Source organism: Thermobia domestica, chromosome 18 (genome assembly GCF_964235325.1).
Source record: "Thermobia domestica chromosome 18, izTheDome1.hap1.1, whole genome shotgun sequence".
Classification (NCBI taxonomy): Eukaryota; Metazoa; Arthropoda; class Insecta; order Zygentoma; family Lepismatidae; genus Thermobia; species Thermobia domestica.
Window position 1 is genome coordinate 57,666,165 of NC_137471.1, and position 14,157 is coordinate 57,680,321.

Here is a 14,157-nt window from a genome sequence, read left to right on the forward strand (position 1 = left end):
TACGGTATCACAATTTCTACTTCATTTTCACTTCAGAAAATTGTATTTTTTACACATTTTACGGTTCTTAGAATATAAGTTTTATATATGCATATATTTATAAACACCATTTGGAAGTATCTAATACACAATTTGTTTTTTATTTTACATATATATTTTCATCTATTACTTTCTTCGGTACGGTATGGGTTCTATAGTTTTTTAAATTTTTTTTAGAACAAAGCTCTCGGAACACCACCTGGTCTCACATTCTTTTTAAATGCATTGTTCTTTGTGGATGTAAACTTTAGATTGATAACACTCAAGAAATGTCGGGTGTACTTGTTTATAACAATATTCGTATATCAAGCAATACATCAGAGCTCTAGCTGCTGAGATGTTTATCTGGTGTATACTGCGACGCTATCACTGAAATATATAATCTATTATTGCCCAGTCGATGAATATATCTACAAAATTGTTTCGTCAGATTAACATAAAAAAAGAAAATTTCGCAAAGAATAAAGAAATAAAGCTGTGTTCGTTAAAACAAGATTCACTGCATCAATAAGGGTTGAGTGTTATATATACAAGTAAGAAAGCAGTGATTTGTCTGGAAGAAAATTCGTTTCAGCTTAGAATAAACATAATAGACTCGGTCACCACATATTTAACAAACTTTTTGTTGCTGTTGTCTGTAGAACGTACATTATAACATCCATTACAGTGAAATCACTAAAATGTCCACACAATATACAGGAGATGAAAGGTAGGTGACGTCATTTATCTTGTAAAAGAACGAGCATGTCTATTCACATCCCGGCGGCCTCTGTCGACAGGTCGTACAGGGCCACCAAAGCGTTCCCTATCTTTCCCTCGTATAGGTCCATTACCACTCCAGCCCCTGCCTCGGCCGCCAAATCGTCCAATGTTCCCGCCGCCCACGCCCTGGCCAGCTGCACCTCCACTACTAAACTTCTCCTCTGAACGCGTCAACGCACGCATCTCGCGGGCCTCGATTCGATTATCAGGAGTCCTAAACGGATGCTGGTTCATGCCAGCTTCATTGCGAGGGGGCCACGAAGTAGCTGCTCCTCTGCCTCGAGCTGTTGGGTTGCCACGAGCTGCTCCTGTGAAAATAAAATATCACCTTTTGTAAAGTATGTACTAAAGGAAAACATAAATCTTTCCTCTTTAAAATTAGGGAAAGCATGCTTTATCGAAAATACCTCAGATAATTATACCATGCTTTTACTCTGGTATCTATTTTGACAAACAGTTGTTCATTTTTTAATAACCCTAACAGTAAATTCACAAGATCTCAGTGATTCAGCGATCACTTCTGTAGTGTCATGGTTGCCAGTTCAACTCCTTAGTCAAGCTATTTGAAATACCTCCTTTAAAACCCAAACCTGTTTTTTCATTATCACCGATTTAATTATACGTATTTTTTATAAGGCAGAAACGTCATTTCCATAAAGCTTTTATGACAACTGTACTATGTTACTATGTGCTTCAATCTCTTTCTACTGTTTGGAAACAGGGACAGACTTCTGTTACAGTCAGGTACAGTCTGATTAGTGCAGCAAGAAAGCAACAGAAAAATATACGTAATATGTTGGTAGGAGATTTATCGAGTTTTATCAAATCAGGTGTCATACATGAATACCTACCACATGGATCACACAATCTTATAAATATTATATAAAGTTCGATATAACTTCGACAAACACTTGGGTAAACATATTAAATAGCTGAACATATTGTTTGACAAGTACGCAGAGTAACGGTAAGAAATAATAAAGTATACAGCATGACTCGAAAAATCGCTGACAAACTAGCGAGTAACAATGTAATACTGTGTAACACATATGTGGGTAAATGATACTTCCCAAAGTAATTCTGGTCAGTTCAAGTCTGTGAATGTAGGAACAACATAGTGAATTTAATCTCCTTTGTGTTGGTTCCGCTTGAGTTATTAACTATGATCTTCAATTTTTTAATACCACACTAGCATTTTTAAACATATATTATTCGCGCACATTGCCAGTTGTAAGTTAATCAAATTGCACGTAACTGATGTCGAAATCTCTTACTATCCTTTAAATGGAAGAATATTTTTACGAAGAATTCGAAAGATATGCTATTGCAGTCAGACAAAAGTAAACAGTATATATATATATATATATATAATTTGGGGGGTGTCGATGACTGTACATGCTTTTCGACATCGGCACATTCGCTGGATATGACGAAAAACTATATGCCTGCTTATCCACACCGAGGCTATGTGAGACTTGGACCTACTGTTTAACATGGAATTCGAACCACCTAAACGCTCTCACCGGGTAACGAACCCAAGTTTCCCGTATCTCACTGTTAGAGCGCTCACATGTACTGATAAATTCTTGGGATTCTCCCTTTCCTTCCACTTTCTTTATTCCACCATTTCGTTCATCATCATTGTCTTCCTTAGCCTCGGAGCATGTTATGGGACATACAATTTGCTATATCTGCTAACCATATAGCCACACGGGAACTCGGATGCTATATTTATTAGGGACTTGACTTTAATATTAATTTCAATATCTCTTCGAAGTCAATCATGTAAGGAAATTTTCTAAGAATGCCTAGTGACCATTCATGTTACTCACATTAAAACAGTTCTTGGACAGGAAGAAGCACTCACTTCAAAATCAGTATTGCAGGCATTTTTAAAGTTCCGACTGTTTATAAATAATTGCATAGTAGTGATCTAACTGAGCTATCATATTCACAGAAGAAATACGATTACTTTATACATCATCTTGAGATTTATTAATTGTTTGCAACTAAAATGCAACTGAAAACGTAATTATGATTTCATCATTATGAGGCAACAGAAACAACATCCCTTGTTTATCGTTTTTATAAAGAAATAACTCTTGTTGAATGCTGTGGTTTTCGTCTCTCTTCATATAATACGTATATATACATAATTATTTTATCATAACTGAATGACCATATATACTGCGAGCAACAATGAGGAAGAAAAGATCCGGCAACATGGCCATCCTCTTCTCTTGATCTAATGCCTCTTGAATGCTTCGCTGGAAAAGTATTACGAGTATCCGGCCTGTGGAGAAAAATTAATCCTTCATTGCTTTCAGCAAATCTTTACTGTAAATACACACTGCCTTGTTTTCTTTCCTTTACTTTTGATTTTTTTTATTACGTCTTGAATATTTCTTTGGAAGATTATTACAAATACAGTTTCCCGACTGTGGAGGAAAATTAGTTCTTCATTGATTTTAGCAAGACTCCTGCGATTTTGTTCATATTTTATCAATAAATATTCCATTAAGGACTATAATATTGTGAAAATTATCCCTTACAATATATATATATATATATATATATATATATATATATATATATATATATATATATATATATATATATATATAAGATATAGCGCTTCAGTAGCAAAAACTAAATGGTAAGAATCAATGTATTCCAGTGCTTCAACCGGTACACCACACTATGGAAGTTTAGATATATATTTTCTACTTATCATATATAACTTAGTGCACTTATTAATTTAGTATAAATTAATGGTTTCTATTTCAGGTTAATATTACTGAGTTTTCATACAATCACCAAAATACGTTAAACTCTGCGTCTTCTTTTCCACACCAAAGCAATGAATTCTGTGCATTTAAACGCGATATAGTTTTGTGTGTCATTACAGAAACACACAACGATCAGTATTGTGTTAAATTTTGAAACGTGTTTTATACGTTCAATTAGTTGTTATCCAGTACTTGCATCTGTAACTGCTCTGAGAGAAGCCTAAGGTACTTACGGAAGTGCGTTACAGTTTAGGTAGACAATGTACTGGGTACACTTGAGTGGATTTTCAATCTGAATACCCTTTTAATTCAATTAGTACATCCATATAATCTTCGAATAACTATTAATTTATGTATAATTATTTATATGTTGTCCGTAACGTTATTTTGTTTATATTCTGACACTGGTACTAACTCAGGATTGAATTAGAGAATATGAATTACTTATCAAAAGTTGCCATATTCCACCTACTATGTACGATGTATCAACTTTGAATTATCTAATACGGGGAATTTTGTAAGTCCGCCGGATTCAGAAGACGACGTGGATTAGGGCTGAAAGTTGCACCAACATGAAATAACTTACGATGTGTTCCGTCATTGTTTAAAATTTCAAAACTGGCAACGCCTTGACATCAGCGTTCCATAAGCAACAGTAAGTCAATTATACCTGAACTGGCTTTTAACATAGGGCGCCTTACCAGTGTGAAGCCCAAGCGGCTGATGCAATTGGCAAAGTTACCTTGAAAAAGCACTTATTTCCAGGAACCTTTCCTTCTCTTCTTTTTTTCCGTATTTACTTATAGCAGTTGGCTTATAACCCCAGATTTTTTATACACCCTGTACATATAATGATGCGCTTCTTTTACAGATGTCAAGTGCATACAAGGACTGATCTCTGTAGCCCATTACATAATAATAATAAACCGTCGAATAGGGCTTCGTAAAGCACAATGTTCTTTCTAGAAACGGAACAATGCCCTGGACTGTCATGTAAATTTATAAATTTAAGTACAAATAGTAAGAACGTCAATGATGTTTACGCCTAGTCCAAATACATCAAGGAAGATCGTCGAAAGAAACTAAGGAGAGTGCTAATGCCCCATTCAACAGTACAAGTACGAGCGAAACACCAAGGGCAAAGCTATGCTGTCCATGTTGTGTATCGGGGTCGGGCATGTGTTCCATAGTACATGAGGACGTCCTCATTACTAGTTGTGAGTGTTCAGCGAAGTAGCACGTGCTAAATTTGTTCAAGAATGCTGATAGCGTATGGGGAATGTAGGAACAATGCTGTGCTGTTGTGTACGGTGTACGCTGAGAAATACCCCACAAGACATAAACCAAGCCAATAATTATTCGTGAACCTCTTGAGCCAATTATGGGACTGGAAATTTAACACGTCGTCGTACGAGAAACAAATCAGTGACCGGCATGGCGAGTAAGGTTAGTGTTGGTATTTTAACTGGTGTCACGGTAAATCCTCACGTTATCACATTCAATTACAAGATGTTTTGGCCTGAGTCAAGCAAGTGTCGTTCGTATTCTCCACGGTCACATGTTTTACCTGTATGACTTCAAGAGCTACATGGGAACGATTATGAAAATCCTCAACAATTTTGTAAATGGGCATTAGAACAGAATGCACCTAATTTGTCTTGCATCTTCTTTTCTGATAAAGGAATACTTACTACTCATGGACAGATGAACCTTCGAAAACATGTACTGATTTGTCGTCCATCTTTATTGGCTCCATGAAGTGGAACGACAGCATCCGTGGAGTTTAAATGTGTGGTGTGGAGTAAGTGACCAACATATTATAAGGTCACTTTTCATTGAAGGTGTACTAGTTTCTCGAAAGTATCAGTAAGGAACAACCTTCCACCGATGTTAGAAGATATTTCGCTGGAGGACAGGAGAAACATATGATTCCGGGACGACGAATGCCCAGTCCAACAGTTCACGGCGAACAGCGGACCGTCCGTTAAACAACTGTTTCTTCATCGTTGGGTTAGAAGAGGAGACCTGCCTATTGGCCAAACCGTTCTCCCAATCTGATAGGAGGCCGCGATGGCTCAGTGGTAGAGCGTTTTCACCTCTGGTGCATGGGGTTCTTAGTTGGATCCCAGCTTGCGCCAATTAAGCCCTGTGGTGGACAAACACCGTGTGTGAGGGTTTTCTCGGGGTTCTCCCTTTCCTCCCACTTACTTTATTCCACGATTTTATTCATTTCTCATCACCGTCTCCTTTAGCCTAGCCGGCATTATTGTGAGACGTGAAACTTAAAAGATTTCGTTTCATTTTCCGATCTGATCCTTTAGATTTTTTCTGTGAGGATGGTAATGGTGAAGGACACTCTGTATAAGGGCATACCAACGACTCCCGATGATATATATTTAACTTCCATAAATGCGCTTTAGTAGTCCTGATAGAACCCATCAGGACTACAAATTAGATATGTTGACGTGATTTGAGTTTATAACATTCCTTTTAGCAGCAAGGCTATGTGAGACGTGGACCTACTGCTTAACTGGGATCCGAATCATATGAGCTCCTGCCGGAAATCAAACCCGAGTCTCCCACGGCAAATACGCGTACGCTAACTGCTTAGCCAAGAGGGAACTCGACAAATTAGATATAAGTGCCGTTTATGGGAGTTTAATATTTCATTTCAGCACCCCGAGGCTATATGAGACGGGACGTATTGCTTAAAGTGAGGTCCGAACCACTATAGCCTGCCGAAAATGGCTTGATGGCTATAACACTAAAATAATTGGAATTTGTAAGTTAACGCAATACTGCATCAGGACTGACAGATACTTATAAATTTAATGGAAACATCTGTGAAGCGTGCTACTTACCATATTAATATGGCGATGGATCCACCTTTCGTCCTCAGAACAGGTCTGATGCGACGTGGAATGCAGTTATAAAGGTCGTAAATGATAGCAATTGGAATGTAACAGCATTTCGCGTGTAGTGCATCACTGTTCTTCTGAAAACAGATGAAGGCAGAGATCTAGGCTGGATTCGAGTCTCGAAAACGGACCACGGAAGTTCAATTGCGTTTAGGTTCGGGATTGGGCGGGCGAGAGGTGGTGTTCAATTTCATCCCGATGTTCCTCAAACTACGAGCGACGATGCGACCAGTAGGCTCAGCACAGGACCCACTTTAAACCACGATATTGCTACCACAGCCGTCATGTTTCACGGTTGGGTGGAGACACTGCGGATCATACCGTTCTTTGGGTGTCTGCCACACACAAGCACGGCCTGAGATAAGGTGAACCATGACTCATCTGGTCATACAAGTTTCCAATCAGCTGTCTATGTAGTATGTTCGTGGCACCATTAGCTTCGTACTAAAGCGTTCTGGTTCGTATCAGTAATTTCGTTCATGGAACCCCAGTCTGTATATCCATTCATGTAACTCGCGACGAACTTGTAATGATTGTGGAATGTGTTGCTTGAGTTCCTCCGTCACTTGCACGGCAATCGCACGTCGATTCTGAGTGACAACCCAGTTTAATGCTCGGCGGGACCTGTCATTGATAGTTTTCTTCCGATCACTGTTCTCTTTCGTCGATATGATTTTGCTGCGAGTTTCGTAGGCCATTCATCATCTTAGATACGGTCCTTCGCGACACACCTAACATATTTGCCACTTTCGTCACGCTCACACCACGTAAACCGAGTGCCAACAATTTGCTCTCTTTGGAAATCAGAGGGACACAAATTTTACACTCTCATTGTCTACTCAGTTCACTGCACAATGCGTTCTACTGCTCCTTACGTAGTATGTAGTTTGTTCTAACATACCATCAACAGACCAGCGCTGTGGTCACCGTCTGAGACATCGACGTGCTTCCAAGTCCAGGTGTTTCCTTTAATTTAATAAGTATCTATATTTACAATAGTTTATTTACGATAATTAGTCTGTACCTAATATCTTTAGCGTTTGCCTATGTAATGACTTATTATACTTTAGTTTGAAATTCTGCCAGCAATCAAGTCAATGTGGTTGAACTTTACTCAGATTTGTATTCATGGTAATCACCCCACCCAGAATTGAGCCCACGACCATGTGCTTTAACTGCGAAGGGGCATCAGAGCTAACTCGTATAAAACACGAATTATATGACTTTTAACGCGAAATTTTTTAAGAGATGATTAAGTTGCAGCAGATTCATTTCTCAGTCAGTAAAGTTTCTAGTTTTTAATGCCATTATTGAGGGGGATGTTAAAACAGAGAATGCTAAGGAACCTTCAAATGATATTCGCCAACACGTAGTTTTCGGACTACGAAAACGGCTGCAAGAACATTCGGACGACGATGGAGTAATGTTGGGAGATAAGACCTGAACAACTGTAAATTGTCAAAACTTGAAATTAAAAGGGTGTTTTACAAGTCATTTCATATTGATGCAACTTTCTGTTAGGAATCTATGACGTTTTCAAATGCGGAGGAGCTTTAAGAACATCTGTTGAATTAATGACCACTATGATACAACTTCTCGGTACTAACAATTAATATATGTAACGGTTAATAAGTCAGAGTACATAAGTGACGCATGCTGTAAATTAGAAAACAGATTTAATATTTACCAACCACTTACTATTAAATACGGCGTGTATTTAGTAATAAGTGATTGATAATTACGTATCATTTTGCGTCAATTTATTTCCTTAAGAAAATAAAGATGCTTACCTCATGTGTAACTATCCTTATCTGCTCCGAAACAGTTTAGATTTTTTTTCTTTCTCTTTTGTTAAACTTACAATTGTTCCAGTAATCAAATAATTTATATAGACCAATATGTAAAGCAATGTAAATTCAGTACAACCTCGTTTATACGGACTAACTGGAACCAAAGGCAATCCGGAAAATCGAAAACGCGGATAATTCGGGTGATGTGGGTAATAAGCAAAAGAAAGTCTTAAATAAGCAAACTTACCGTTTATTACGACAACTTTTCACATAATTTCTTAAAAAAGAATTGGTCCACTGTCTTCTGTTTCAAACACATGGCATTTGAATGAAGCACGGTCACGCAAACGCTTTATCATTAATAGTTCAGCTGGAGTGGTGTCGGACTGACCAAAATCAAAGTTATTTATAGCTGGTGAGTCAATCCATTTCAACGCTGTGGCACTGTAGTAAAACTTTCTTAAACTCGACAAAAAGCATTTTATGTACAGTATTACCATAATTTATTGTACTATGTATGCAGGAACTATACATTTAATCAAAATAAAAAGCGAATCTTTGGTGTACTTATAGTTACATTCTTCATAGTTATCATAGTTAAAAATGGTAAACTATGTGAACATTAAATTTAAAAGAAATGCCTAGAAATCTGATCCGGATTATCCAGAGATCCAGATAAACGAGGTTGTACTGTACTATGAATACGAAGATTTTCCGTTGGGAAACACGAAGGTACTGTTGAAACTGCTTCAATACAGATTAGGAATAAAGAAGATCTTTATTTTCATAATATAAGAATCAATTACCACACGAGAAGGCAAAGGCATTTCCCTTGATTTTTTCAAAATATACTAATGAATTGTATAAACTTGTACTAATGAATGACTTAACTTGTATAAACGTCATTTCAACATACTTGGAAGAGTATATGTATTTTTAGTATTCTTTTGTTACGGTCGTAACACTAGAAATGTAAACATCGAAAGACTTCCATAGATGATAACAAGATATTCATGATAAATTTCAAAGCACGAGTATACTTCATGGATCCGTAATACTTGACATTTCTAGGCATGTGGACTTGATGGAGAACAACACTTTGTTCATGAATTTTTCCTATTTTCTCTCACTTCCTCATTCCATCAACGCTGCCACCATTTCTCACTATATTTTATCCGTCTCCTTCAGCAGCCATCACGACATAATCACAGGATCATAGATTTTACTTTATTTCATATAATGGAAGTAACACAAAGAAATCAGTCAAGGAAATGCCTTTTACTTCTCGCATACTATTAAAAACTTGATTCTTATGTAATAAATCGGCAACGAAAGTTATGTCCAGTCATCGAAGAAAGAAAAGAAAGAAGAAAGAAAAAATGCACACTAGGTTCATTTTTCTCCATCCGATGTAATACATAGTTTTCACTGTCACTTTTTCAAAATAACTTTTTGTTTGTTTAAAAGTTACTATTTTCTTCTTTCTACACGAAGAGGACAGAAATTTAGTGCCGATTATACAGTCTTGTTAAAAAAAAAAAAAAAAATCCTTTTAAAAAGACTATACTTTCATCCGTAATACAAAATAAAACCAAAACTTTTTGTTTTAAAAACCATTTGTATTTCATTTTTACAAATATCATTGTTAATCATTTTGGTTTGAAGTTTGTGTTCATTTTCAGCACCAAGGCTACACGTGATGTGGATATCCAGTTTAAGGTGGAATACGAACCATAATACGTTCAAATATTAATGCTCTCTCACCGAGAATCGAAGCCGGGAGCCACCCGACCAAGAGAAGTGGCACTAACCTTTTCGCGTTTCAACGTCCTGTGTGTATACATTTACTTTAATCTCAACTGTCGTTTCCCTCGCTTTATTGCCAACTTCTTCAGAGGTTCACATAACATACATTCTTAATACGAGGGTAATTCCAAAAGTATTTTTTAAAAATAGAAATACAAAGAAACGTTGATTTTTAGTAATGTTTACGTCATTTTAAAGCTTATACATTCTATTTTATACATATCGCAATTTTAGTCAATGCATATTTGTAGCCACTGTGGTAGTTTTTGTACGTCCATGTCATACCAAATAGACACCATGCGTTTGAGGCATTGAACCGTAACTTTTACCTTGTCATTGTTGCTGAATTCAACTTAGGAAACAAGCCCTAATCACTGGTTTGCTCACCCTTCGCGGCTATTTCGTCGGAAATTGACTGTCTCCTGCTCCTTTCTTTTGTCATGAATTTCAGTACGACCAACTGCATACTCCCTAAACCACTTGGGGACGTTTCTGACATCTATGCCCGACTCACCATACACTTCCGTAAATTGGTGATGCATTTCAATTGGTTTAAAGCCTTTTGCGTTCAAAAACCGCATAGCTCCGCGAACTCCACACTTGGCGGTAGCGCCAAGCCAATCCTGAGCATTTCAGCCATATACGTGCACGCTTGTTTAAGAGTGGGGGAAACAATGAGTGTTGCAACAGCCGCACGAACAGTTTTCTTGCGTCTCCAGAGCTTTGGAAACCTTACTTTTGGGATTACCCTCGTATATTGTTTGTGCTGTAAGAATCTGCCCGGATCATGCGATTGTTGCGTTAAACGTAAATAAATAAACACGATGTCAAAGAATAACAAATATATTTATCTATTTATCATTAGCCTTCGCACTACCAACTAAGCATGGAACTTTGTACCCACCATGTATTATTCTTTAAACTTTTTTTCAACTAGTAACATAGTTAGTTTTCTCGAATTCTTAGTTATTATTCCCTATACTTTGCTGAAATATATATAGTAATCAAATATTCAGTTTAAATATTCTAGTTTATCGTTTGTGTGTCTGCCTTTGTGGAAATGGGTGGGCACAAAGTACTTTCCTCTCACTGGTAACTGCTGTTGCGATCTGGCGTTCACAGATGATAGTGTTTTATGTGCAATTTTCCCGTCTTTTTATATACCTTTGTGTTAGCGGTTTGCTGTTGTCTGTGTGAACAACTCTCTCTCAAAGACAGTAATCGGCATCCAGTGCCAAGAAGACATAAAGTCGGATGATAATAATCAGTCACAATTGTAACAGACTAAAGAAGTTTACGAGCTTCACTTCACTAGTGCTCTTTATATTTCTTTTGTTTCATATAAATGTCTCATTGGTTATAACAATAGTTATATTAAATTGACATAACTGTAATGTTAAGATTAAAAGAATGTAAGTACTGCACTATTTCCATTTTACCTAAACTTGTTCATGAATGTTACGTTTATTGAGAAACATGTTTCTAGTTCAATCCTGTATCAAACTGTATTCTTCATACATGATATATGTATTGATTTGAGATGCTCACAGCACCCTAATTGGTAGTTCATGCTTCTACATCGACTTGGTAGTGCGAGGGTTAATGACTCAAAATTGTATTCTCCATTTAGCTTTACTGCAAACGCATAGTCCAGGTTGAAGGTGGTAAGAATGCACACCATTTGTCTTCAAACAGGTAAATTGGTGTGATAAAAAGCTATTACTTCAGCTTACTACTTATATAACTACAGCTGATAGATGATATCAATTGTAAAGGTGATCTGAAATCAGTACACTTTATTCTTTTCAATCCTGCATTCTACTCTGATCCAAACTAAACTAAAAGAATCAAAATACTACCACGGATGAAAGAACAGCATTCTTAAAAGGAATCTAGAGACCAATTTTCTTTCAAACGAGATTGTACATTTGCCCATACACGCAAACGTATTTCGTAAGCAATTTTAGTTAATACACTCGAAACGAACAAAAATTAACGTATTTACGATACGTGGCAAACGATACAATATGGAGCTGAGTGTGTTGTATGTATTTAGCTACTAATTCGAAATACAGTTACCTGTGAGCAAATGTACCTTTATCTACTTTACAAAATATACTCCTTTTTTCAAAGAACCAATTAAATTTTACTTCAAGATCTGAACATATTAAATGTTACAGAATTACCAATATTATAGCATGCATATTTAAAAAACAAAAGAAAAATATACATAAAATTTCTTGAACTGAATATCTTTTCCCAATCACCAACACCATACAAGTCGGAAATTAAAGGATCTCACCTCTACCAGGTTCACGTCGATTGTATTGGCTTGCCGATCCAAAGAATCGTCCTCGATCTGATCCAAAACCACGGCCACGACCTCGTGCACGTGTTGCCATCATCTCCTAGAGGAAAAATTCCAAACTAATCGAATATCCATACTAATAGTGTACTAATAAAAGGTAATTAAAGAGATTAGTATGCTAAATATGGATTATCTGTTCATACTATCAAGCATGACTGTACCTGAATTGAAAATTACTAAAAAAAATAAAAATAAAAATAAAAGAGCATTTCAATTTTTATAGACTAGAAATACAAAATAAACCTTAATATATTTATGAAGTATTTCACACATATATATAAAACACAATCTGAAGATACAGTGCCTTTCAAGAAATATGTCAATGTGACAGTTAGGTTCAGACAACTGTTCTAGAAAAAATATTCTATAAGACGACTGCAATACTGCTGACAGATACTACAGGATACAAAGCTCAAATACGTAGTCTTACCTTGTATGACAAAATTTTGTAAATTCACTGACATGGTTACACAATGTTGTCTGGCTTTGTTTGGTGACATCTGAAAGTTACTAAACTGGATGCACAGTAAACGTTCTTCACCTTCAGTGGAACACTTCTGAGAGAAAAGTCGATAGCCTCAAAACTGTAAAGAACTTTGATTCTTGGAAAAAGTTGTATAGTTAATGAGTATTATGTCTATTTTTAGATCGTTACTTTTCAGTATGTAAATTACAGTTTTGGGAAGTGAATGTGTGTACTTTCCTTTCAGAAAAGTTCCAATAACTTTTAGATGTCTCCGAAAAAATCCTCAGATAACACTCAAACCACGAGTGAATTATTATTATTATTAATAATAATAATAAAATCACACTTTCAATATTATATAATACGTCACTTTATTTAGAATTCCAGCAATCGTTTTCACTTATGAGCTTTTCATCTGCTCTGTTTGGCAACCCTGCGAATTATAACAAAGAAAAATTAATGAAGATAAGAGCAGACATCTCAACATGCCCCTTTACAACAACGTAAACTGAAGATTTAAGGACAATAAGTTTCTTCCAATTCTTTATTTGTAAATTCAACCTTATTTTCACAGTTCTCTCACAGATGTCTGCCAACACACAAGATTAAAAGCTCTTACAGTGTGAAAAATTATAGAAATTCTAAATAAAATAAATCATGTATTTTTGCCATTTCTGTATATGTATTATTATAAATGAAGATCTTTAGGAACTATGTTACATTACCAATGTGGTGACACGGAAAGCGAAAAACACTAAGGAATGCATGATATTAACTGACAACAGTTTATTAGGAAAATGTTTCAATTCGTTTTGAGACTGAATCAAAGGTTTTTGTCTTTTAAACTTCTCACTGGTGGTAATATGTGTTCTACTGACATCTATTGTATATATGAGATGAAGAAAAAGAAAGAAAGAAAGAAAAAAAAAAAAGATTTGGTGTGAGATTACTCTCAACGGAACTCGTGTAAAATTAGCATAGCACGACAGATTACATTAAAGGCCAAATTGGTAAGCAAATCATTAAAACAGAAGGCTGATAGGGTTATATCAGACTGATTTTAAATATACTTACCCTATGAAAATCCATGCCTCTACCAGCGTTTATTCTATTGTTCACCTGCATTATGCCCTATCCCGAAATCGAAATTTCCACTGCAATAGAAATTTCACTGAGTTCCTCCATGCACATTTTCAATAGGCTACTGAGGATAAGAATA

General features: G+C 36.2%; 1 protein-coding gene across 5 annotated transcripts in view; it reads right to left on the reverse strand.

Annotated features, from left to right (window-relative positions):
* Positions 1–14,157, reverse strand: part of vir (VIR_N domain-containing protein) — a 188,056-nt gene continuing 173,899 nt past the window's right edge. For 3 of the 5 annotated variants that reach the window (XM_081746558.1, XM_081746556.1, XM_081746554.1), the window contains 2 exons: positions 12,407–12,512; positions 1–1,109 (listed from right to left, as the gene is read on the reverse strand). In XM_081746558.1, coding sequence (XP_081602684.1) covers positions 763–1,109; positions 12,407–12,512 — 453 coding nt within the window. In that variant the 3' untranslated portion in view covers positions 1–762. The remainder of the gene's footprint in view (positions 1,110–12,406; positions 12,513–14,157) is intronic. The other 2 variants (XM_081746557.1, XM_081746555.1) reach the window with 1 other exon arrangement.